Source organism: Salvelinus alpinus, chromosome 29, assembly GCF_045679555.1.
Source record: "Salvelinus alpinus chromosome 29, SLU_Salpinus.1, whole genome shotgun sequence".
Taxonomy (NCBI): domain Eukaryota; kingdom Metazoa; phylum Chordata; class Actinopteri; order Salmoniformes; family Salmonidae; genus Salvelinus; species Salvelinus alpinus.
The window spans coordinates 5,405,770-5,432,359 of record NC_092114.1 but is presented as its reverse complement, the minus strand read 5'-3'; the positions used below and the strand labels follow the sequence as shown (position 1 = coordinate 5,432,359).

Below are 26,590 nucleotides of genomic sequence, written 5' to 3'. Positions count from 1 at the left end.
GAGGCGCTCCGCACTGCTAAAGCTAACTCTCTCTCCTCTGCTCTCATCCTTCTAGACCTATCGGCTGCCTTTGATACTGTGAACCATCAGATCCTCCTCTCCACCCTCTCCGAGCTGGGCATCTCCGGCGCGGCCCACGCTTGGATTGCGTCCTACCTGACAGGTCGCTCCTACCAGGTGGCGTGGCGAGAATCTGTCTCCGCACCACGTGCTCTCACCACTGGTGTCCCCCAGGGCTCTGTTCTAGGCCCTCTCCTATTCTCGCTATACACCAAGTCACTTGGCTCTGTCATATCCTCACATGGCCTCTCCTATCATTGCTATGCAGACGACACAATTAATCTTCTCCTTTCCCCCCTCTGATAACCAGGTGGCGAATCGCATCTCTGCATGTCTGGCAGACATATCAGTGTGGATGACGGATCACCACCTCAAGCTGAACCTCGGCAAGACGGAGCTGCTCTTCCTCCCGGGTGAGGACTGCCCGTTCCATGATCTCGCCATCACGGTTGACAACTCCATTGTGTCCTCCTCCCAGAGTGCTAAGAACCTTGGCGTGATCCTGGACAACACCCTGTCGTTCTCAACTCACATCAAGGCGGTGACCCGTTCCTGTAGGTTCATGCTCTACAACATTCGCAGAGTACGACCCTGCCTCACACAGGAAGCGGCGCAGGTCCTAATCCAGGCACTTGTCATCTCCCGTCTGGATTACTGCAACTCGCTGTTGGCTGGGCTCCCTGCCTGTGCCATTAAACCCCTACAACTCATCCAGAACGCCGCAGCCAGTCTGGTGTTCAACCTCCCCAAGTTCTCTCACGTCACCCCGCTCCTCCGCTCTCTCCACTGGCTTCCAGTTGAAGCTCGCATCCGCTACAAGACCATGGTGCTTGCCTACGGAGCTGAGGGGAACGGCACCTCCGTACCTTCAGGCTCTGATCAGGCCCTACACCCAAACAAGGGCACTGCGTTCATCCACCTCTGGCCTGCTCGCCTCCCTACCTCTGAGGAAGTACAGTTCCCGCTCAGCCCAGTCAAAACTGTTCGCTGCTCTGGCACCCCAATGGTGGAACAAACTCCCTCACGACGCCAGGTCAGCGGAGTCAATCACCACCTTCCGGAGACACCTGAAACCCCACCTCTTTAAGGAATACCTAGGATAGGATAAAGTAATCCTCCTAACCCCCCCCCCTCCCCCTTAAAAGAGTTAGATGCACTATTGTAAAGTGGTTGTTCCACTGGATATCATAAGGTGAATGCACCAATTTGTAAGTCGCTCTGGATAAGAGCGTCTGCTAAATGACTTAAATGTAAATGGTGGTGGAGTCTGCAGAGTCATAGTGCAGTCACAGTGTGGTGGTGGAGTCTACAGAGTCATAGTGTGGTGGTGGAGTCTGCAGAGTCATAGTGCAGTCACAGTGTGGTGCGGAGTCTACAGAGTCATAGTGTGGTGGTGGAGTCTACAGAGTCATAGTGCAGTCACAGTGTGGTGGTGGAGTCTACAGAGTCATAGTGTGGTGGTGGAGTCTGCAGAGTCATAGTGCAGTCACAGTGTGGTGGTGGAGTCTACAGAGTCACAGTGTGGTGGTGGAGTCTGCAGAGTCATAGTGCAGTCACAGTGTGGTGGTGGAGTCTACAGAGTCATACTGAGGTCACAGTGTGGTGGTGGAGTCTGCAGAGTCATAGTGCAGTCACAGTGTGGTGGTGGAGTCTACAGAGTCATAGTGCAGTCACAGTGTGGTGGTGGAGTCTGCAGAGTCCTAGTGCAGTCACAGTGTGGTGGTGGAGTCTACAGAGTCCTAGTGCAGTCACAGTGTGGTGGTGGAGTCTACAGAGTCATAGGGTGGTGGTGGAGTCTGCAGAGTCATAGTGCAGTCACAGTGTGGTGGAGTCTACAGAGTCATACTGAGGTCACAGTGTGGTGGTGGAGTCTACAGAGTCATAGTGCAGTCACAGTGTGGTGGTGGAGTCTGCAGAGTCATAGTGCAGTCACAGTGTGGTGGTGGAGTCTGCAGAGTCATAGTGCAGTCACAGTGTGGTGGTGGAGTCTACAGAGTCATAGTGTGGTGGTGGAGTCTGCAGAGTCATAGTGTGGTGGTGGAGTCTGCAGAGTCATAGTGTGGTGGCAGAGTCATAGTGCAGTCACAGTGTGGTGGTGGAGTCTACAGAGTCATAGTGTGGTGGTGGAGTCATAGTGCAGTCACAGTGTGGTGGTGGAGTCTACAGAGTCATAGTGTGGTGGTGGAGTCTGCAGAGTCATAGTGCAGTCACAGTGTGGTGGTGGAGTCATACTGAGGTCACAGTGTGGTGGTGGAGTCTGCAGAGTCATAGTGTGGTGGTGGAGTCTACAGAGTCATAGTGCAGTCACAGTGTGGTGGTGGAGTCTACAGAGTCATAGTGCAGTCACAGTGTGGTGGTGGAGTCTACAGAGTCATAGTGAGGTCACAGTGTGGTGGTGGAGTCTGCAGAGTCATAGTGCAGTCACAGTGTGGTGGTGGAGTCTACAGAGTCATAGTGTGGTGGTGGAGTCTGCAGAGTCATAGTGCAGTCACAGTGTGGTGGTGGAGTCTACAGAGTCATAGTGCAGTCACAGTGTGGTGGTGGAGTCTACAGAGTCATAGTGTGGTGGTGGAGTCTGCAGAGTCATAGTGCAGTCACAGTGTGGTGGTGGAGTCTACAGAGTCATAGTGTGGTGGTGGAGTCTGCAGAGTCATAGTGCAGTCACAGTGTGGTGGTGGAGTCTACAGAGTCATAGTGTGGTGGTGGAGTCTGCAGAGTCATAGTGCAGTCACAGTGTGGTGGTGGAGTCTACAGAGTCATAGTGCAGTCACAGTGTGGTGGTGGAGTCTACAGAGTCATAGTGTGGTGGTGGAGTCTGCAGAGTCATAGTGCAGTCACAGTGTGGTGGTGGAGTCTGCAGAGTCATAGTGTGGTGGTGGAGTCTGCAGAGTCATAGTGCAGTCACAGTGTGGTGGTGGAGTCTACAGAGTCATAGTGTGGTGGTGGAGTCTGCAGAGTCATAGTGCAGTCAGTGTGGTGGTGGAGTCTGCAGAGTCATAGTGCAGTCACAGTGTGGTGGTGAAGTCTACAGAGTCATAGTGTGGTGGTGGAGTCTGCAGAGTCATAGTGTGGTCACAGTGTGGTGGTGGAGTCTGCAGAGTCATAGTGTGGTGGTGGAGTCTGCAGAGTCATAGTGCAGTCACAGTGTGGTGGTGGAGTCTACAGAGTCATAGTGTGGTGGTGGAGTCTGCAGAGTCATAGTGCAGTCACAGTGTGGTGGTGGAGTCTGCAGAGTCATAGTGCAGTCACAGTGTGGTGGTGAAGTCTACAGAGTCATAGTGTGGTGGTGGAGTCTGCAGAGTCATAGTGTGGTGGTGGAGTCTGCAGAGTCATAGTGCAGTCACAGTGTGGTGGTGGAGTCTGCAGAGTCATAGTGCAGTCAGTGTGGTGGTGGAGTCTACAGAGTCATAGTGCAGTCACAGTGTGGTGGTGGAGTCTGCAGAGTCATAGTGCAGTCACAGTGTGGTGGTGGAGTCTACAGAGTCATAGTGCAGTCACAGTGTGGTGGTGAAGTCTACAGAGTCATAGTGTGGTGGTGGAGTCTGCAGAGTCATAGTGTGGTGGTGGAGTCTGCAGAGTCATAGTGCAGTCACAGTGTGGTGGTGGAGTCTGCAGAGTCATAGTGCAGTCACAGTGTGGTGGTGGAGTCTGCAGAGTCATAGTGCAGTCACAGTGTGGTGGTGGAGTCTACAGAGTCATAGTGTGGTGGTGGAGTCTGCAGAGTCATAGTGCAGTCACAGTGTGGTGGTGAAGTCTACAGAGTCATAGTGTGGTGGTGGAGTCTGCAGAGTCATAGTGTGGTGGTGGAGTCTGCAGAGTCATAGTGCAGTCACAGTGTGGTGGTGGAGTCTGCAGAGTCATAGTGCAGTCACAGTGTGGTGGTGGAGTCTACAGAGTCATAGTGCAGTCACAGTGTGGTGGTGAAGTCTACAGAGTCATAGTGTGGTGGTGGAGTCTGCAGAGTCATAGTGTGGTGGTGGAGTCTGCAGAGTCATAGTGCAGTCACAGTGTGGTGGTGGAGTCTACAGAGTCATAGTGTGGTGGCAGAGTCATAGTGCAGTCACAGTGTGGTGGTGGAGTCTACAGAGTCATAGTGTGGTGGTGGAGTCATAGTGCAGTCACAGTGTGGTGGTGGAGTCTGCAGAGTCATAGTGCAGTCACAGTGTGGTGGTGGAGTCATACTGAGGTCACAGTGTGGTGGTGGAGTCTGCAGAGTCATAGTGCAGTCACAGTGTGGTGGTGGAGTCTACAGAGTCATAGTGCAGTCACAGTGTGGTGGTGAAGTCTACAGAGTCATAGTGAGGTCAGAGTGTGGTGGTGGAGTCTGCAGAGTCATAGTGTGGTGGTGGAGTCTGCAGAGTCATAGTGCAGTCACAGTGTGGTGGTGGAGTCTACAGAGTCATAGTGTGGTGGTGGAGTCTACAGAGTCATAGTGCAGTCACAGTGTGGTGGTGGAGTCTACAGAGTCATAGTGCAGTCACAGTGTGGTGGTGGAGTCTACAGAGTCATAGTGAGGTCAGAGTGTGGTGGTGGAGTCTGCAGAGTCATAGTGCAGTCACAGTGTGGTGGTGGAGTCTACAGAGTCATAGTGTGGTGGTGGAGTCTGCAGAGTCATAGTGCAGTCACAGTGTGGTGGTGGAGTCTACAGAGTCATAGTGCAGTCACAGTGTGGTGGTGGAGTCTACAGAGTCATAGTGTGGTGGTGGAGTCTGCAGAGTCATAGTGCAGTCACAGTGTGGTGGTGGAGTCTACAGAGTCATAGTGTGGTGGTGGAGTCTGCAGAGTCATAGTGCAGTCACAGTGTGGTGGTGGAGTCTACAGAGTCAAAGTGTGGTGGTGGAGTCTGCAGAGTTATAGTGCAGTCACAGTGTGGTGGTGGAGTCTACAGAGTCATAGTGCAGTCACAGTGTGGTGGAGTCTACAGAGTCATAGTGTGGTGGTGGAGTCTGCAGAGTCATAGTGCAGTCACAGTGTGGTGGTGGAGTCTGCAGAGTCATAGTGTGGTGGTGGAGTCTGCAGAGTCATAGTGCAGTCACAGTGTGGTGGTGGAGTCTACAGAGTCATAGTGTGGTGGTGGAGTCTGCAGAGTCATAGTGCAGTCAGTGTGGTGGTGGAGTCTGCAGAGTCATAGTGCAGTCACAGTGTGGTGGTGAAGTCTACAGAGTCATAGTGTGGTGGTGGAGTCTGCAGAGTCATAGTGTGGTGGTGGAGTCTGCAGAGTCATAGTGCAGTCACAGTGTGGTGGTGGAGTCTGCAGAGTCATAGTGCAGTCAGTGTGGTGGTGGAGTCTACAGAGTCATAGTGCAGTCACAGTGTGGTGGTGGAGTCTGCAGAGTCATAGTGCAGTCACAGTGTGGTGGTGGAGTCTACAGAGTCATAGTGCAGTCACAGTGTGGTGGTGAAGTCTACAGAGTCATAGTGTGGTGGTGGAGTCTGCAGAGTCATAGTGCAGTCACAGTGTGGTGGTGGAGTCTACAGAGTCATAGTGTGGTGGTGGAGTCTGCAGAGTCATAGTGCAGTCACAGTGTGGTGGTGAAGTCTACAGAGTCAGTGTGGTGGTGGAGTCTGCAGAGTCATAGTGTGGTGGTGGAGTCTGCAGAGTCATAGTGCAGTCACAGTGTGGTGGTGGAGTCTGCAGAGTCATAGTGCAGTCACAGTGTGGTGGTGGAGTCTACAGAGTCATAGTGCAGTCACAGTGTGGTGGTGAAGTCTACAGAGTCATAGTGTGGTGGTGGAGTCTGCAGAGTCATAGTGTGGTGGTGGAGTCTGCAGAGTCATAGTGCAGTCACAGTGTGGTGGTGAAGTCTACAGAGTCATAGTGTGGTGGTGGAGTCTGCAGAGTCATAGTGTGGTGGTGGAGTCTGCAGAGTCATAGTGCAGTCACAGTGTGGTGGTGGAGTCTGCAGAGTCATAGTGCAGTCACAGTGTGGTGGTGGAGTCTACAGAGTCATAGTGCAGTCACAGTGTGGTGGTGAAGTCTACAGAGTCATAGTTTGGTGGTGGAGTCTGCAGAGTCATAGTGTGGTGGTGGAGTCTGCAGAGTCATAGTGCAGTCACAGTGTGGTGGTGGAGTCTGCAGAGTCATAGTGCAGTCACAGTGTGGTGGTGGAGTCTACAGAGTCATAGTGTGGTGGTGGAGTCTGCAGAGTCATAGTGCAGTCACAGTGTGGTGGTGAAGTCTACAGAGTCATAGTGTGGTGGTGGAGTCTGCAGAGTCATAGTGTGGTGGTGGAGTCTGCAGAGTCATAGTGCAGTCACAGTGTGGTGGTGGAGTCTACAGAGTCATAGTGTGGTGGCAGAGTCATAGTGCAGTCACAGTGTGGTGGTGGAGTCTACAGAGTCATAGTGTGGTGGTGGAGTCATAGTGCAGTCACAGTGTGGTGGTGGAGTCTGCAGAGTCATAGTGCAGTCACAGTGTGGTGGTGGAGTCATACTGAGGTCACAGTGTGGTGGTGGAGTCTGCAGAGTCATAGTGCAGTCACAGTGTGGTGGTGGAGTCTACAGAGTCATAGTGCAGTCACAGTGTGGTGGTGAAGTCTAGAGTCATAGTGTGGTGGTGGAGTCTGCAGAGTCATAGTGTGGTGGTGGAGTCTGCAGAGTCATAGTGCAGTCACAGTGTGGTGGTGGAGTCTACAGAGTCATAGTGTGGTGGTGGAGTCTACAGAGTCATAGTGCAGTCACAGTGTGGTGGTGGAGTCTACAGAGTCATAGTGCAGTCACAGTGTGGTGGTGGAGTCTACAGAGTCATAGTGAGGTCACAGTGTGGTGGTGGAGTCTGCAGAGTCATAGTGCAGTCACAGTGTGGTGGTGGAGTCTAGAGTCATAGTGTGGTGGTGGAGTCTGCAGAGTCATAGTGCAGTCACAGTGTGGTGGTGGAGTCTACAGAGTCATAGTGCAGTCACAGTGTGGTGGTGGAGTCTAAAGAGTCATAGTGTGGTGGTGGAGTCTGCAGAGTCATAGTGCAGTCACAGTGTGGTGGTGGAGTCTACAGAGTCATAGTGTGGTGGTGGAGTCTGCAGAGTCATAGTGCAGTCACAGTGTGGTGGTGGAGTCTACAGAGTCAAAGTGTGGTGGTGGAGTCTGCAGAGTCATAGTGCAGTCACAGTGTGGTGGTGGAGTCTACAGAGTCATAGTGCAGTCACAGTGTGGTGGAGTCTACAGAGTCATAGTGTGGTGGTGGAGTCTGCAGAGTCATAGTGCAGTCACAGTGTGGTGGTGGAGTCTGCAGAGTCATAGTGTGGTGGTGGAGTCTGCAGAGTCATAGTGCAGTCACAGTGTGGTGGTGGAGTCTACAGAGTCATAGTGTGGTGGTGGAGTCTGCAGAGTCATAGTGCAGTCACCGTGTGGTGGTGGAGTCTGCAGAGTCATAGTGCAGTCACAGTGTGGTGGTGAAGTCTACAGAGTCATAGTGTGGTGGTGGAGTCTGCAGAGTCATAGTGTGGTGGTGGAGTCTGCAGAGTCATAGTGCAGTCACAGTGTGGTGGTGGAGTCTGCAGAGTCATAGTGCAGTCAGTGTGGTGGTGGAGTCTACAGAGTCATAGTGCAGTCACAGTGTGGTGGTGGAGTCTGCAGAGTCATAGTGCAGTCACAGTGTGGTGGTGGAGTCTACAGAGTCATAGTGCAGTCACAGTGTGGTGGTGAAGTCTACAGAGTCATAGTGTGGTGGTGGAGTCTGCAGAGTCATAGTGCAGTCACAGTGTGGTGGTGAAGTCTACAGAGTCATAGTGTGGTGGTGGAGTCTGCAGAGTCATAGTGTGGTGGTGGAGTCTGCAGAGTCATAGTGCAGTCACAGTGTGGTGGTGGAGTCTGCAGAGTCATAGTGCAGTCACAGTGTGGTGGTGGAGTCTACAGAGTCATAGTGCAGTCACAGTGTGGTGGTGAAGTCTACAGAGTCATAGTGTGGTGGTGGAGTCTGCAGAGTCATAGTGTGGTGGTGGAGTCTGCAGAGTCATAGTGCAGTCACAGTGTGGTGGTGGAGTCTGCAGAGTCATAGTGCAGTCACAGTGTGGTGGTGGAGTCTGCAGAGTCATAGTGCAGTCACAGTGTGGTGGTGGAGTCTGCAGAGTCATAGTGCAGTCACAGTGTGGTGGTGGAGTCTGCAGAGTCATAGTGCAGTCACAGTTTTGTGGTGGAGTCTACAGAGTCATAGTGTGGTGGTGGAGTCTGCAGAGTCATAGTGCAGTCACAGTGTGGTGGTGAAGTCTACAGAGTCATAGTGTGGTGGTGGAGTCTGCAGAGTCATAGTGTGGTGGTGGAGTCTGCAGAGTCATAGTGCAGTCACAGTGTGGTGGTGGAGTCTACAGTCATACTGAGGTCACAGTGTGGTGGTGGAGTCTACAGAGTCATAGTGAGGTCACAGTGTGGTGGTGGAGTCTGCAGAGTCATAGTGTGGTGGTGGAGTCTGCAGAGTCATAGTGCAGTCACAGTGTGGTGGTGGAGTCTACAGAGTCATACTGAGGTCACAGTGTGGTGGTGGAGTCTGCAGAGTCATAGTGTGGTGGTGGAGTCTGCAGAGTCATAGTGCAGTCACAGTGTGGTGGTGGAGTCTACAGAGTCCTAGTGCAGTCACAGTGTGGTGGTGGAGTCTACAGAGTCCTAGTGCAGTCACAGTGTGGTGGTGGAGTCTACAGAGTCCTAGTGCAGTCACAGTGTGGTGGTGGTCTACAGAGTCATAGTGCAGTCACAGTGTGGTGGTGGAGTCTACAGAGTCATAGTGCAGTCACAGTGTGGTGGTGGAGTCTACAGAGTCATAGTGCAGTCACAGTGTGGTGGTGGAGTCTACAGAGTCATACTGAGGTCACAGTGTGGTGGTGGAGTCTGCAGAGTCATAGTGCAGTCACAGTGTGGTGGTGGAGTCTACAAAGTCATAGTGCAGTCACAGTGTGGTGGTGGAGTCTACAAAGTCATAGTGTGGTGGTGGAGTCTACAGAGTCATAGTGTGGTGGTGGAGTCTTTACAGAATCAGTGAATACCGATTGTTTCTGAGTTTGTCAATATTACACAGGTAAGCTAACGGTTCCAGGAATCAGGAATGGAGACAGGCTCTATAGACCTCTATGTATGAGTGACTGTCCAACAAACCACCACCTGTTGTTATGCTGGACATTTACTGACAGAAAAAGGATCCTATTCACTTTTTCTCAATGACATGTATTGCTAAAATAAAAGGTTTAAGGAAATAAAGGCAGACAAAACAGCTCTCTCTCTCTCTCAAGCATGATGGTCTTGTAAGTATAAAAGCAAAGCTTTAATATCATTTAAAAAAGCTTAAAAAGGTAATGGAATGGGATTAGTGAGTTGTGTGAAGAATCCAGTTCTTTACCTTGTATGGGGTACGAATCACGATTGTGGGAGCACCTCCTCTAAGACTAATGATTTAGGCTGTTTGATAAGGTTTGACACCTGAGCAACCTGCCTACACATAGTTTGGAGTACATTAGATCAACATAGCTACTGTAGTAGGTCAAAGCGGTCTGCTGAAAAAAGAAAAGAAAAACCGTCTCAGACCAATGCCCACTTCTCACGTAAAAAAATGTTTTTTGTTTAAAATAAAAAAGATTGATGGAATAGGTGAATTAAAAATTAAATGCAAATGAGTATGAAACAGTCTACACTTGACCACCAACCCAGTTGAACACCATGCACCAAGAGACTGAAAACACTGGATTAATTGAACACCATGCACCAAGAGACTGAAAACACTGGATTAATTGAACACCATGCACCAAGAGACTGAAAACACTGGATTAATTGAACACCATGCACCAAGAGACTGAAAACACTGGATTAATTGAACACCATGCACCAAGAGACTGAAAACACTGGATTAATTGAACACCATGCACCAAGAGACTGTGAAAACACTGGATTAATTGAACACCATGCACCAAGAGACTGAAAACACTGGATTAATTGAACACCATGCACCAAGAGACTGAAAACACTGGATTAAACTTTATTATACAGAATTAATTGTTTTTCATAAATTATTCATCACCCCAAAGATTTTAACGTTAGTCTCAGATGTCATCTTCTCATCCACCTGATCCACTGTCAGTCAGTCAGAACCACCTCCTCCACCAGTCAGTCAGGCAGAACCACCTCATCCACCAGTCAGTCAGTCAGGCAGAACCACCTCATCCACCAGTCAGTCAGTCAGAACCATCTCATCCACCAGTCAATCAGGCAGAACCACCTCATCCACCAGTCAGTCAGGCAGAACCACCTCATCCACCAGTCAGAACCACCTCATCCACCAGTCAGTCAGGCAGAACCACCTCATCCACCAGTCAGTCAGGCAGAACCACCTCATCCACCAGTCAGAACCATCTCGTCCACGAGTCAGTCAGAACCACCTCATCCACCAGTCAGTCAGTCAGAACCACCTCATCCACCAGTCAGAACCACCTCATCCACCAGTCAGTCAGTCAGAACCACCTCATCCACCAGTCAGTCAGGCAGAACCACCTCATCCACCAGTCAGAACCATCTCATCCACCAATCAGTCAGAACCACCTCATCCACCAGTCAGTCAGTCAGAACCACCTCATCCACCAGTCAGAACCATCTCATCCACCAGTCAGTCAGTCAGTCCCATCTCATCCACCAGTCAGAACCACCTCATCCACCAGTCAGTCAGTCAGGCAGAACCACAGGGTAATTTACATTATGCAGACCCCTCCACAATATTACCTAGAACTCACTGGAACCCACTTAGGTTGCAAAACTCTGGTAACCTTCCAAAAGTTCCCTGGTTTTCAAGGGAAAAAAGGTTCTGGCATTTCCTGCTTATTCTCTCCTAATTCCAGGAATGTTTCAACCTGGATTTATGGAAAACCAGGACATTTTTGGAAAGTTACTCTAAACCCATTATGTCTTAGAGCCCACCCCAATATCACCAGTGGTTCCCTCTCTCACCATACCTAAACCATAACCCATACTCCCATGTAGTTCTCCAGCAAAATATCAGACACCCCATAATGCCTCAACCAGTCTGATACACCAACAGGATACTTCATTCACTAGCATAACAGTCAATACTGACATAAAACCCACTCTAGAACTTTGATCTAGAACCCTGAGCAGTCAGTGTGGTTCTAGATTAGTATAAAAAAGGGTTCCGAGGTGTTTCTGGGAGGTCTGCAGGGGAGGGAGTTCTCTTTCCATTCCTGTGTGTGTGTGTGTTCATGCAACAAGCAGCATCATCAAGCCACTCCGTTAGCTAGGCATCAGCTGAGCTTTCTTTCTGTTTAAGGAAACACAAGAAAAGCAAACCACTCATCGATCAGTCAGACATGATTTTACACAGGAACATCATGTTCTGACTCGTGGGTATTTTACTAACAGAGACAAATTCCAAGTATTACTTGAATGTGTCAATTACAACTTAAACAATGAGTGTCTATAGTCAAAGAATTGACGCAACTAATGATTAGACACTTCATAAATCATAGCTCTAGATCTATACACGGTACATTCCTCTCCATACAAATGACTCACAACAGAGGAAATCAAACAGAATGCAAATGTTAGTTCTTGGAAAGCCTCAAGGACTTCCTAGAATGCTCTGATCATTCATATAAATTAAATTATTAATTGATTACTGGTTAATATTTTGTAATGAACCTAGAGGACCACAATGGAAATAACCCTTCCAGCTCTGTTTTTATCCTCCACCATTTTTATGCATGTGTTGTCTCAGGCTGGAGCAGCCTTCTCCAAATCAATCAATCAATCAATCAATCAATCAATCAATCAAGACCCTACCTTCCAGCGGAGGATGCTTGCAGCAGGACGTGTTGTGGTCCCCCTGCTGTACTGGGGACTGCAGCCTGACTGGAAGAGCCAGTCACTGGGCTACCATCTCCTCTCAGGATGGCCGTACACTTCCAGTTATCCATGTAATTGGCTGGGGAGAGAGATAAGACACAGCGATGACAAAGGACAGGGAGAAGGAGAGGAGAGAACAGAGTCAAAAGGGTGGATGGAAGGACAGGGAGAAGGAGAGGAGAGAACAGAGTCAAAAGGGTGGATGGAAGGACAGGGAGAAGGAGAGGAGAGAACAGAGTCAAAAGGGTGGATGGAAGGACAGGGAGAAGGAGAGGAGAGAACAGAGTCAAAAGGGTGGATGGAAGGACAGGGAGAAGGAGAGGAGAGGAGAGAACAGAGTCAAAAGGGTGGATGGAAGGACAGGGAGAAGGAGAGGAGAGGAGAGAACAGAGTCAAAAGGGTGGATGGAAGGACAGGGAGAAGGAGAGGAGAGAACAGAGTCAAAAGGATGGATGGGAAGACTGACATCTTTGAGACACCTACTGTAAACAGTTTATAATGTAAACTATTCACTTCTTTTGTCTTATATAATATATGCCATTTAGCAGATGCTTTTATCCAAAGCAACTTAGTCATGTGAGTGTACATTTTTCTTAATGAATGGGTGTACCATGCTCTACCAACTGAGCTACACTTATAAGAAATCTGCGCCCCAGGGCTGTATTGACCCCGCGCCCCAGGGCTGTATTGACCCCGCGCCCCAGGGCTGTATTGACCCCGCGCCCCAGGGCTGTATTGACCCCGCGCCCCAGGGCTGTATTGACCCCGTGCCCCAGGGCTGTATTGACCCCGCGCCCCAGGGCTGTATTGACCCCGCGCCCCAGGGCTGTATTGACCCCGCGCCCCAGGGCTGTATTGACCCCGTGCCCCCTGACCTTTCCAGAGTCAGACACATCCGTCGTCCCCTAAGGAGGCCAGCAGGGTGCTGGTGATGTTCCAGTCTATACACGATACTAATACTAGGTATATACTGATACTACACTAGGTACAGTTGAAGTCGGAAGTTTACATAACCTGAGTGTAAATGTATTTGGCTTTCACAATTCCTGACATTTAATCCTAGTAAAAATTCCCTGTTTTAGGTCAGTTAGGATCACCACTTTATTTTAAGAATGTGAAATGTCAGAATAATAGTAGAGAGAATGATTTATTTATTTATTTCATCACATTCCCAGTTGGTCAGAAGTTTACATACACTCAATTAGTATTTGGTAGCATTGCCTTAAAATTGTTTGACTTGGGTCAAACGTTTCGGGTAGCCTTCCTCAAGCTTCCCACAATAAGTTGGGTGAATTTTGGCCCATTCCTCCTGATAGACCTGGTGTAACTGAGTCAGGTTTGTAGGCCTCCGTACTCGCACACCCTTTTTCAGGTCTGCCCACAAATGTTCTATGGGATTGAGGTCAGGGCTTTGTGATGGCCACTCCAATACCTTGACTTTGTTGTCTTTAAGCCATTTTGCCACAACTTTGGAAGTATGCTTGGGGTCATTGTCCATTTGGAAGACCCATTTGCGACCAAGCTTTAACTTCCTGACTGATGTCTTGAGATGTTACTTCAATATATCCACATAATTTTCCATCCTCATGATGCCATCTATTTTGTGAAGTGCACCAGTCCCTCCTGCAGCAAAGTGCCCCCACAACATGATGCTGCCACTCCCGTGCTTCACGGTTGGGGTGGTGTTCTTCGGCTTGCAAGCATCCCCCTTTTTCCTCCAAACATAACAATGGTCATTATTGCCAAACACTTCTATTTTTGTTTCATTAGACCAGAGGACATTTCTCCAAAAAGTATGATCTTTGTCCCCATGTGCAGTTGCAAACCGTAGTCTAGTTTTTTTATGGCGGTTTTGGAGCAGTGGCTTCTTCCTTGCTGAGCGGCCTTTCAGGTTATGTCGATATAGGACTCGTTTTACTGTGGATATAGATACTTTTGTACCGGTTTCCTCCAGCATCTTCACAAGGTCCTTTGCTGTTCTGGGATTGATTTGCACTTTTCGCACCAAAGTACGAGCGGTATGACGGCTGCGTGGTCCCATGGCATTTATACTTGCGTACTATTGTTTGTACAGGTGAATGTGGTACCTTCAGGCGTTTGGAAATTGCTGCCAAGGATGAACCAGACCTGTGGAGGTCTACAATTTTTTTCTAAAGTCTTAGCTGATTTAAATTTTCCCATGATGTCAAGCAAAGAGGCAATGTTTGAAGGTAGAGTTTGAAGGTAGACCTTGAAATATATCCACAGGTACACCTCCAATTGACTCAAATCATGTCAATTAGCCTATCAGAAACTTCTAAAGCCATGACATCCTTTTCTGGAATTTTCCAAGCCGTTTAAAGGCACAGTCAACTTAGTGTATGTAAACTACTGACCCACTGGAATTGTGATACAGTGCATTTATAAGTGAAATAATCTGTTTGTAACCATTTGTTGGAAAAATTGTGTCATGCACAAAGTAGATGTCCTAACCGACTTGCCAAAACTATAGTTTGTTAACAAGAAATCTGTGGAGTGGTTGAAAAATGAGGTTTAATGACTTCAGACTTCCACTGTACACTACTACGTATATAAAGTATTCATCCCCTTGGCATTTTTCCTTTTTGTTGCATTACAACCTGTAATTTAAATGTTTTTTATTTATTTATTTGGATTTCCTGTAATGGACATAAACAAAATAGTCCAAATTCGTGAAAAGGTAAAACGGAAAAAAAATAACTTGTTTAAAAAAATAAAAAAACGGAAAAGTGGTGCATGTATATGTATTCACCCCCTTTGCTATGAAGCCCCTAAACAAGATCTGGTGCAACCAATTACCTTCAGACGTCACATAATTAGTTAAATAAAGTCAATCTGTGTGCAATCTAAGTGTCACATGATCTGTCACATGATCTCTGTATATATACACACCTGTTCTGAAAGGCCCCCTGAGTCTGCAACACCACTAAGCAAGGGGCACCACTAAGCAAGGGGTACCATGAAGACCAAGGAGCTCTCCAAACAGGTCAGGGACAAAGTTGTGGAGAAGTACAGATCAGGGTTGGGTTATAAAAAAAATATCAGAAACTTTGAACACCATTAAATTCATTTTTTTTTTTAATGGAAAGAATATGGCACCACAACAAACCCACCAAACCTCACAGACCAGGCAAGGAGGGCATTAATCAGAGGCAACAAAGAGACCAAAGATAACCCTGAAGGAGCTGCAAAGCTCCACAGCGGAGATTGGAGTATCTGTCCACAGGTCCACTTTAAGCTCCACAGAGCTGGGCTTACGGAAGAGTGGACAGAAAAAAGCCATTGCTTAAAGAAAAAAATAAGCAAACACGTTTGGTGTTCGCCAAAAGGCATGTGGGAGATGCCCCAAACATATGGAAGAAGGTACTCTGGTCAGATGAAACAAAAATGTTGATTTTTGGCCATCAAGGAAAAACGATATGTCTGGCAAAAACGCAACACCTCTCATCACCCCAAGAGCACCATCCCCACAGTGAAGCATGGTGGTGGCAGCATCGTGCTGTGGGGATGTTTTTCCATCGGTAGGGACTGGGAAACTGGTCAGAATTGAAGGAATGATGGATGGCGCTAAATACAGGGAAATTCTTGAGGGAAACCAGTTTCAGTCTTCCAGAGATTTGAGACTGGGACGGAGGTTCACCTTCCAGCAGGACAATGGCCCTAAGCATACTGCTAAAGCAACACTGGAGTGGTTTAGGGGAAACATTTAAATGTCTTGGAATGGCCTAGTCAAAGCCCAGACCTCAATCCAATTGAGAATCTGTGGTATGACTTAAAGATTGCTATACACCAGCAGAACCCATCCAACATGGAGCTGGAGCAGTTTTTCCTTGAAGAATGGGCAAAAATCCCAGTGGCTAGATGTGCCAAGCTTATAGAAACATACCCCAAGAGACTTGCAGCTGTAATTGCTGCAAAAGGTGGCTCTACAAAGTATTGACTTTGGGGGAGTGAATAGTTATGCACACTCAAGTTCCATTTTTTTTGTCTAAATTCTTGTTTGTTTCACAATAAAAATATTTTGCATCTTCAAAGTGGTAGGAATGTTGTGTGAATCAAATGATACAACCCCCCCAAAAATGCATTTTCATTCCAGGTTGTAAGGCAACAAAATCGGAAAAATGCCAAGAGGATGACCAGCAAGGTGCTCGATGGTAACAGATTTTGGCCTGCCTACGATCTGTGGACCGACCATGGTCCACTGTCACCCAGAAGCCTGTGATCATGACATCAACTCTCTCCTGCCCACGGTTCTGGTCAACTACTCCATTAGGTTTTAATGACCTACTCCAATATTGTCACCATTGTCACGCCATTAGGTTTTAACGACTTTCGTTTTATGCAATCTGAGGAACTGAGGGAGGACTACAAACATTATTTTTAAACACCCTCGCTAGCAAAGCGAAAAATGTCTGGTCTACCCAAGAATGCCATTGATCAACTCCAAAACATACAGAATGCTGCAGGACGGGTACTGACCAAGACCAGACAGAGAGCACACATTACACCGGTTTAAAGGTCTCTGCACTGGATGCCTGTGAGTTTTAGAAATCATTTTAGGATTCTTCTATTGGTTTTTAAATCAATCCACGATTGTGCACCACAATACATGTCAGACATGATTTTACGTTATGTACCCAGTAGGTCCCTCAGGTCCTCTGACACTGGCCAAGACCTAGGACCAAGAGGCATGGAGAGGCAGCCTTTAGTTGTTATGTCCCCAGCCTGTGAAACAGCCTAATAGAGAACCTGAGGGGGGCTTAAACTGTGGACACATTTAAAAGAGATCTTAACAGGTCTATACTAACACTAGGTCTATACTAACACTAGGTCTATACTAAGTCTATACTAGCACTAGGTCTAAAGTAACACTAGGTCCATACTAGGTCGATACTAACACTAGGTCGATACTAACACTAGGTCTATACTAACACTAGGTCTATACTAACACCAGGTCTATACTAGGTCTATACCAGGTCTATACTAACACTAGGTCGATACTAACACTAGGTCTATACTAACACTAGGTCTATACTAACACTAGGTCTATACTAGGTCTATACCAGGTCTATACTAACACTAGGTCTATACTAACACTAGGTCTATACCAGGTCTATACTAACACTAGGTCTATACTAACACTAGGTCTATACTAACACTAGGTCTATACTAGGTCTATACTAACACTAGGTCTATACTAACACTAGGTCTATACTAGGTCTATACTAACACTAGGTCTATACTAACACTAGGTCTATACTAGGTCTATACTAACACTAGGTCTATACTAGGTCTATACTAACACTAGGTCTATACTAGGTCTATACTAACACTAGGTCTATACTAACACTAGGTCTAAAGTAACACTAGGTCCATACTAGGTCGATACTAACACTAGGTCTATACTAACACTAGGTCTATACTAACACTAGGTCGATACTAACACTAGGTCGATACTAACACTAGGTCTATACTAGGTCTATACTAACACCAGGTCTATACTAACACTAGGTCTATACTAGGTCTATACTAACACTAGGTCTATACTAACACTAGGTCTATACTAACACTAGGTCTATACTAGGTCTATACTAACACTAGGTCTATACTAACACTAGGTCTATACTAACACTAGGTCTATACTAACACCAGGTCTATACTAACACTAGGTCTATACTAACACTAGGTCTATACTAACACTAGGTCTATACTAACACTAGGTCTATACTAACACTAGGTCTATACTAACACTAGGTCTATACTAGGTCGATACTAACACTAGGTCTATACTAACACTAGGTCTATACTAACACTAGGTCTATACTAACACTAGGTCGATACTAACACTAGGTCTATACTAGGTCGATACTAACACTAGGTCTATACTAACACTAGGTCTATACTAGGTCGATACTAACACTAGGTCTATACTAACACTAGGTCTATACTAACACTAGGTCTATACTAACACTAGGTCTATACTAACACTAGGTCTATACTAACACTAGGTCTATACTAACACTAGGTCTATACTAACACTAGGTCTATACTAACACTAGGTCTATACTAACACTAGGTCTATACTAGGTCGATACTAACACTAGGTCTATACTAACACTAGGTCTATACTAACACTAGGTCTATACTAGGTCTATACTAACACTAGGTCTATACTAACACTAGGTCTGTACTAACACTAGGTCTATACTAAGACTAGGTCTATATTAGGTCTGTACTAATACTAGGTCTATACTAAACACTAGCTCTGTACTAATACCAGGTCTGTACTAATACCAGGTACATACTAATACTAGGTACATACTAATACTAGGTACATACTAATACTAGGTACATACTAATACTAGGTACATACTAAGTCTACAATAACACTAGCTCTATGCTATACTAATACTAGCTCAGTACTACACTAATACTAGGTCTATACTAACACTAGCTCTGTACTAATACCAGGTCTGTACTAATACCAGGTACATACTAATAATAGGTACATACTATACTAGGTCTATACTAATACTAGGTATATGCACTCTACCTTTCCAGAGTCGGACACAGCCATCATCCCCTGACGAGGCCAGCAAGGTGCTGGTGATGTTCCAGGAGACTCTCCACACCTGGGAGTTGTGGTTGTCAAACTGGGCCAGGATCTGAACCTGCAGCTTAGTGGGACCGGAGGACCCCACTGCAGACTCTTTCCTGTAGAAACACAGAGACCAGCAGGATAGGGTTGGAGGATAGGGTCAAACTGGGCCAAGATCTGAACCTGCTGCTTAGTGGGACCGGAGGATCCTGCTGCAGACTCTTTCCTGTAGAAACACAGAGACCAGCAGGATAGGGTTAGAGGATAGGGTCAAACTGGGCCAAGATCTGAACCTGCTGCTTAGTGGGACCGGAGGACCCCACTGCAGACTCTTTCCTGTAGAAACACAGAGACCAGCAGGATAGGGTTAGAGGATAGGGTCAAACTGGGCCAAGATCTGAACCTGCAGCTTAGTGGGACCGGAGGACCCCGCTGCAGACTCTTTCCTGTAGAAACACAGAGACCAGCAGGATAGGGTTAGAGGATAGGGTCAAACTGGGCCAGGATCTGAACCTGCAGCTTAGTGGGACCGGAGGATCCCGCTGCAGACTCTTTCCTGTAGAAACACAGAGACCAGCAGGATAGGGTTAGAGGATAGGGTCAAACTGGGCCAAGATCTGAACCTGCAGCTTAGTAGGACCGGAGGACCCCGCTGCAGACTCTTTCCTGTAGAAACACAGAGACCAGCAGGATAGGGTTAGAGGATAGGGTAAAACTGGGCCAAGATCTGAACCTGCAGCTTAGTGGGACCGGAGGATGCTGTGACCTCTCTCCTGTAGAAGGGATGTGATCGGGACACCAGACAATCAAGTAGGATATTTGTTTAGGGGTAAGTCAGTGACAAAAGATACAATGGCCACTTCAGAAACATCAGTTAAGAACTCACACCGAGTCAGCCTGGAAATGACTTGCACTGCAAACAATAACCAGCATGATGACGCTCCACTGTGACCTGGCTGGTTGTGAATCCTGCCTCAGAAGAGATCTGGCTACTGGATGCGTGTAGGAGCATGTCCTTTAAATAAACTCACCTCATTGGTATCAGCTTGAAGATGCATACGTCTTTGGTGGCGATGGCGAGCACGTGAAAAGAGCGTCCCAAGTTGGGAGCAAAGGCAATGTCATGGACTGGATCTGTCACCGTCATCAGATTTTCTGCCTTAGCATACTTCCTGATAAAAATGATTAGAATAATCAATAAAACATGGGATTCATATACTTCCCTTCTACAACAACAGACAATAGGAAGAAGCTATTCAGACTCCATGTATTCAATCACAACATGGTGGCAGTCTGTCCTGAGACATGGCTCCTATAGTGGCGTCTAGGGTTGTTTGTCCTGAGACATGGCTCCTATAGTGGCGTCTAGGGTTGTTTGTCCTGAGACATGGCTCCTATAGTGGAGTCTAGGGTTGTTTGTCCTGAGACATGGTTCCTATAGTGGCGTCTAGGGTTGTTTGTCCTGAGACATGGTTCCTATAGTGGAGTCTAGGGTTGTTTGTCCTGAGACATGGCTCCTATAGTGGCGTCTAGGGTTGTTTGTCCTGAGACATGGCTCCTATAGTGGCGTCTAGGGTTGTTTGTCCTGAGACATGGCTCCTATAGTGGCGTCTAGGGTTGTTTGTCCTGAGACATGGCTCCTATAGAGGAGTCTCGGGTTGTTTGTCCTGAGACATGGCTCCTATAGTGGAGTCTAGGGTTGTTTGTCCTGAGACATGGCTCCTATAGTGGAGTCTTGGGTTGTTTGTCCTGAGACATGGATCCTATAGTGGAGTCTAGGGTTGTTTGAGTCATGGCTCCTATAGAGGAGTCTCGGGTTGTTTGTCCTGAGACATGGCTCCTATAGTGGCGTCTAGGGTTGTTTGTCCTGAGACATGGTTCCTATAGTGGAGTCTAGGGTTGTTTGTCCTGAGACATGGCTCCTATAGTGGCGTCTAGGGTTGTTTGTCCTGAGACATGGCTCCTATAGTGGCGTCTAGGGTTGTTTGTCCTGAGACATGGCTCCTATAGTGGCGTCTAGGGTTGTTTGTCCTGAGACATGGCTCCTATAGAGGAGTCTCGGGTTGTTTGTCCTGAGACATGGCTCCTATAGTGGAGTCTAGGGTTGTTTGTCCTGAGACATGGCTCCTATAGTGGAGTCTTGGGTTGTTTGTCCTGAGACATGGATCCTATAGTGGAGTCTAGGGTTGTTTGAGTCATGGCTCCTATAGAGGAGTCTCGGGTTGTTTGTCCTGAGACATGGCTCCTATAGTGGCGTCTAGGGTTGTTTGTCCTGAGACATGGCTCCTATAGTGGCGTCTAGGGTTGTTTGAGTCATGGCTCCTATAGAGGAGTCTCGGGTTGTTTGTCCTGAGACATGGCTCCTATAGTGGCGTCTAGGGTTGTTTGAGTCATGGCTCCTATAGTGGAGTCTAGGGTTGTTTGAGTCATGGCTCCTATAGTGGCGTCTAGGGTTGTTTGTCCTGAGACATGGCTCCTATAGTGGCGTCTAGGGTTGTTTGTCCTGAGACATGGCTCCTATAGTGGCGTCTAGGGTTGTTTGTCCTGAGACATGGCTCCTATAGTGGCGTCTAGGGTTGTTTGTCCTGAGACATGGCTCCTATAGTGGCGTCTAGGGTTGTTTGTCCTGAGACATGGCTCCTATAGTGGCGTCTAGGGTTGTTTGTCCTGAGACATGGCGCCTATAGTGGAGTCTAGGGTTGTTTGTCCTGAGACATGGTTCCTATAGTGGCGTCTAGGGTTGTTTGTCCTGAGACATGGTTCCTATAGTGGAGTCTAGGGTTGTTTGTCCTGAGACATGGCTCCTATAGTGGCGTCTAGGGTTGTTTGTCCTGAGACATGGCTCCTATAGTGGCGTCTAGGGTTGTTTGTCCTGAGACATGGCTCCTATAGTGGCGTCTAGGGTTGTTTGTCCTGAGACATGGCTCCTATAGAGGAGTCTCGGGTTGTTTGTCCTGAGACATGGCTCCTATAGTGGAGTCTTGGGTTGTTTGTCCTGAGACATGGATCCTATAGTGGAGTCTAGGGTTGTTTGAGTCATGGCTCCTATAGAGGAGTCTCGGGTTGTTTGTCCTGAGACATGGCTCCTATAGTGGCGTCTAGGGTTGTTTGTCCTGAGACATGGTTCCTATAGTGGAGTCTAGGGTTGTTTGTCCTGAGACATGGCTCCTATAGTGGCGTCTAGGGTTGTTTGTCCTGAGACATGGCTCCTATAGTGGCGTCTAGGGTTGTTTGTCCTGAGACATGGCTCCTATAGAGGAGTCTCGGGTTGTTTGTCCTGAGACATGGCTCCTATAGTGGAGTCTAGGGTTGTTTGTCCTGAGACATGGCTCCTATAGTGGAGTCTTGGGTTGTTTGTCCTGAGACATGGATCCTATAGTGGAGTCTAGGGTTGTTTGAGTCATGGCTCCTATAGAGGAGTCTCGGGTTGTTTGTCCTGAGACATGGCTCCTATAGTGGCGTCTAGGGTTGTTTGTCCTGAGACATGGCTCCTATAGTGGCGTCTAGGGTTGTTTGAGTCATGGCTCCTATAGAGGAGTCTCGGGTTGTTTGTCCTGAGACATGGCTCCTATAGTGGCGTCTAGGGTTGTTTGAGTCATGGCTCCTATAGTGGAGTCTCGGGTTGTTTGAGTCATGGCTCCTATAGTTGAGTCTCGGGTTGTTTGTCCTGAGACATGGCTCCTATAGTGGAGTCTTGGGTTGTTTGTCCTGAGACATGGATCCTATAGTGGAGTCTAGGGTTGTTTGAGTCATGGCTCCTATAGAGGAGTCTCGGGTTGTTTGTCCTGAGACATGGCTCCTATAGTGGCGTCTAGGGTTGTTTGTCCTGAGACATGGCTCCTATAGTGGCGTCTAGGGTTGTTTGAGTCATGGCTCCTATAGAGGAGTCTCGGGTTGTTTGTCCTGAGACATGGCTCCTATAGTGGCGTCTAGGGTTGTTTGAGTCATGGCTCCTATAGTGGAGTCTAGGGTTGTTTGAGTCATGGCTCCTATAGTGGCGTCTAGGGTTGTTTGTCCTGAGACATGGCTCCTATAGTGGCGTCTAGGGTTGTTTGTCCTGAGACATGGCTCCTATAGTGGAGTCTAGGGTTGTTTGTCCTGAGACATGGTTCCTATAGTGGCGTCTAGGGTTGTTTGTCCTGAGACATGGCTCCTATAGTGGCGTCTAGGGTTGTTTGAGTAATGGCTCCTATAGTGGAGTCTAGGGTTGTTTGTCCTGAGACATGGCTCCTATAGTGGAGTCTAGGGTTGTTTGTCCTGAGACATGGTTCCTATAGTGGAGTCTAGGGTTGTTTGTCCTGAGACATGGCTCCTATAGTGGCGTCTAGGGTTGTTTGAGTAATGGCTCCTATAGTGGAGTCTAGGGTTGTTTGTCCTGAGACATGGCTCCTATAGTGGAGTCTAGGGTTGTTTGTCCTGAGACATGGCTCCTATAGTGGCGTCTAGGGTTGTTTGTCCTGAGACATGGCTCCTATAGTGGAGTCTAGGGTTGTTTGTCCTGAGACATGGCTCCTATAGTGGAGTCTAGGGTTGTTTGTCCTGAGACATGGTTCCTATAGTGGCGTCTAGGGTTGTTTGAGTCATGGCTCCTATAGTGGCGTCTAGGGTTGTTTGTCCTGAGACATGGCTCCTATAGTGGAGTCTAGGGTTGTTTGTCCTGAGACATGGCTCCTATAGTGGAGTCTAGGGTTGTTTGTCCTGAGACATGGCTCCTATAGTGGAGTCTAGGGTTGTTTGTCCTGAGACATGGCTCCTATAGTGGCGTCTAGGGTTGTTTGTCCTGAGACATGGCTCCTATAGTGGAGTCTAGGGTTGTTTGTCCTGAGTCATGGCTCCTATAGTGGCGTCTATGGTTGTTTGAGTCATGGCTCCTATAGTGGCGTCTAGGATTGTTTGTCCTGAGACATGGCTCCTATAGTGGAGTCTAGGGTTGTTTGAGTCATGGCTCCTATAGTGGCGTCTAGGGTTGTTTGTCCTGAGACATGGCTCTTATAGTGGAGTCTAGGGTTGTTTGAGACATGGCTCCTATAGTGGAGTACCAAATGGCACCCTGTTTGACCAGGGTCCATAGGGACACTAGGTGACATTTGGGACACAGCCTAGGTCTCCGGCCATGCTTCAGGGTGTAGGTAGCTGTTAGATAGCAATACCATTAGGTAAGGCACAGATGTGTCAAATGGGATGAGGAGAGGTGGTGCTACCATGATACAAACCTTGTGTTTTCAATGTATTCATAGATGTGAACTTTCCCGCTGTATGCTGTGTTGCTGTCATCAGAGCCCACTGCTATCATGGGGGCGTGGGCACGGGAGCTGCAAGCACAACCATAGGATGATGATGTTCTAGGTACAGCAGGTTTGTCTCTTCCTTGTGTTTCAACATGCAGCCACACAGTTATACTCTACAAACTAACATCACCTCTGATGATTGGCTCAAGCACTTTTGTGTTTCAACATGCAGCCACAATGGAGTCTGGGAGCTTCCGCTCCTTCCTGCTTCTAAACATAGCAACAAGAAACAGAACTACTGTGGTGTTGACCACCACCTAGTGGTCAGAACAATGTGCTATGCTCAGACCACTCATTACTGTCCTCATTTCCACACAGGTCTACACAGAGAGACAATGGGTCTGTTGGGTTGGTACTGCCCACATATCTTGAACATACCTATGTGTAAGTTTGTTCTGATAAATCTGAGTATGGTTTGCTAAATGATCATGTGGCATCATAGGAGGGCCCAACCTGGAGGGGCTCCAGGAGATACAGGAGCAGCTGAGTTTAGAGGAGATCTCCTGCTGCAGGGACCACTGGCTGAGGTTCATCACGTCTGGAGCTTCATAGATCCTCATAACCCCGTCTGCTGAGCAAGTGGTCAGCATCAGACCCATGTGTTTAGGAGCAAACTTCACGTCAGTCACCGACGTCCTGCTGTCCACCAGAGTGGTCCTCTTGATCTGGAAAGAGACAAGAGTGTGAGAGGGAGACGCACAGGGAGAGGGACAGCAGGGCTGGGTAAGGGTTAGTTGTCCCCCGGGGCCGGGCCAGTCGACACTCTGGGCTGGGTTGTCTCTTAACTGATCTAGACTACCTTTCACCCGGTTACTGAGTCCTCTCTGTTCACTGAGCTAGACTCTCCCCTTTCCCACAGTTCTCACCCTGTGACTGAGCCCTCTCTTATAACTGACCATCTCCTTCAACATTTCACTGCACCCATCAGCGTATGTGAAAAAATAAACATGTTTTTTCCCCTTTAGTTCTCACCCAGTGACCGAGTCCTCTCTGTTAAAGGAGAAGTTCACCCATACATTGAAACTAGTTCAGTGGAGTTTGCCCTCTCCCCCTGTAGTGCTGTACTGAAACAGCTGCAAAAACAGCTGCTGTTGCTGGATGCAGGCCTCGCTCTGCTCCGTTGCCAGTGAATTCATGATTCAGAAATCCCTGAAGTGTGGACAAATTGTTGTTTTATTGAAAGAGTACGGCCGAATGAGCTATTTTTGTCAACAAAAAAAAGAAAAGTACTATGAGTCAGGAAATGTGTACTTTTCCACCTAAAACATGTGTGATTATTTTATAGAAATGTTTTATGTAGCCGACAGCCACAGCAGTGGAGATGGGTAACTGCTAATGTGCAGCATCGGGGGGAATCCCTGCTACATAGAATCAGCACCTTATGCCCTTAAAAATCCTAGGCCTCTATGTTTACATGATATGGTGTAATGGTAATAACACAATAACACCTTCAACGTCAAGAATCAGGCTACATACCTCCAACTTCAAGAATCAGGCTAGGCTACATACCTCCAACGTCAAGAATCAGGCTAGACTACATACATACATCCAACATCAAGAATCAGGCTAGACTACATACATACATCCAACATCAAGAATCAGGCTAGACTACATACATACCTCCAACGTCAAGAATCAGGCTACATACCTCCAACGTCAAGAATCAGGCTACATACCTCCAACGTCAAGAATCAGGCTACATACCTCCAACGTCAAGAATCAGGCTACATACCTCCAACATCAAGAATCAGGCTTGGCTACATACCTCCAACGTCAAGAATCAGGCTACATACCTCCAACGTCAAGAATCAGGCTACATACCTCCAACGTCAAGAATCAGGCTACATACCTCCAACGTCAAGAATCAGGCTACATACCTCCAACGTCAAGAATCAGGCTACATACCTCCAACGTCAAGAATCAGGCTACATACCTCCAAAGTCAAGAATCAGGCTAGGCTACATACATCCAACGTCAAGAATCAGGCTAGGCTACATACCTCCAACGTCAAGAATCAGGCTAGACTACATACCTCCAACGTCAAGAATCAGGCTAGGCTACATACCGCTGCAGTGTCCCATTGCTTTGTCGCCTTCTCAAGTACACCTTTATATTTTGGCACTGCTCCAGATCCAGTCATATAGTAACACTGCTCCAGATCCAGTCATATAGTAACACTGCTCCAGATCCAGTCATATAGTAACACTGCTCCAGATCCAGTCATATAGTAACACTGCTCCAGATCCAGTCATATAGTAACACTGCTCCAGATCCAGTCATATAGTAACACTGCTCCAGATCCAGACATATAGTAACACTGCTCCAGATCCAGACATATAGTAACACTGCTCCAGATCCAGTCATATAGTAACACTGCTCCAGATCCAGTCATATAGTAACACTGCTCCAGATCCAGTCATATAGTAACACTGCTCCAGATCCAGTCATATAGTAACACTGCTCCAGATCCAGTCATATAGTAACACTGCTCCAGATCCAGTCATATAGTAACACTGCTCCAGATCCAGTCATACAGTAACACTGCTCCAGATCCAGTCATATAGTAACACTGCTCCAGATCCAGACATACAGTAACACTGCTCCAGATCCAGTCATATAGTAACACTGCTCCAGATCCAGTCATATAGTAACACTGCTCCAGATCCAGTCATACAGTAACACTGCTCCAGATCCAGTCATATAGTAACACTGCTCCAGATCCAGACATATAGTAACACTGCTCCAGATCCAGTCATACAGTAACACTGCTCCAGATCCAGTCATATAGTAACACTGC

The 26,590-nt window shown here is 47.5% G+C and overlaps 1 protein-coding gene across 8 annotated transcripts in view; it reads right to left on the bottom strand.

The window, feature by feature from the left end:
• Positions 1–9,999: 9,999 nt before the first annotated feature.
• Positions 10,000–26,590, bottom strand: part of seh1l (SEH1-like (S. cerevisiae)) — a 28,030-nt gene continuing 11,439 nt past the window's right edge. For 2 of the 8 annotated variants that reach the window (XM_071373496.1, XM_071373497.1), the window contains 6 exons: positions 24,247–24,458; positions 23,719–23,817; positions 19,537–19,677; positions 18,461–18,621; positions 11,827–11,968; positions 10,000–11,305 (listed from right to left, as the gene is read on the bottom strand). In XM_071373496.1, coding sequence (XP_071229597.1) covers positions 11,278–11,305; positions 11,827–11,968; positions 18,461–18,621; positions 19,537–19,677; positions 23,719–23,817; positions 24,247–24,458 — 783 coding nt within the window. In that variant the 3' untranslated portion in view covers positions 10,000–11,277. The remainder of the gene's footprint in view (positions 11,306–11,826; positions 11,969–18,460; positions 18,622–19,536; positions 19,678–23,718; positions 23,818–24,246; positions 24,459–26,590) is intronic. The other 6 variants (XR_011671562.1, XR_011671563.1, XR_011671558.1 and 3 more) reach the window with 6 other exon arrangements.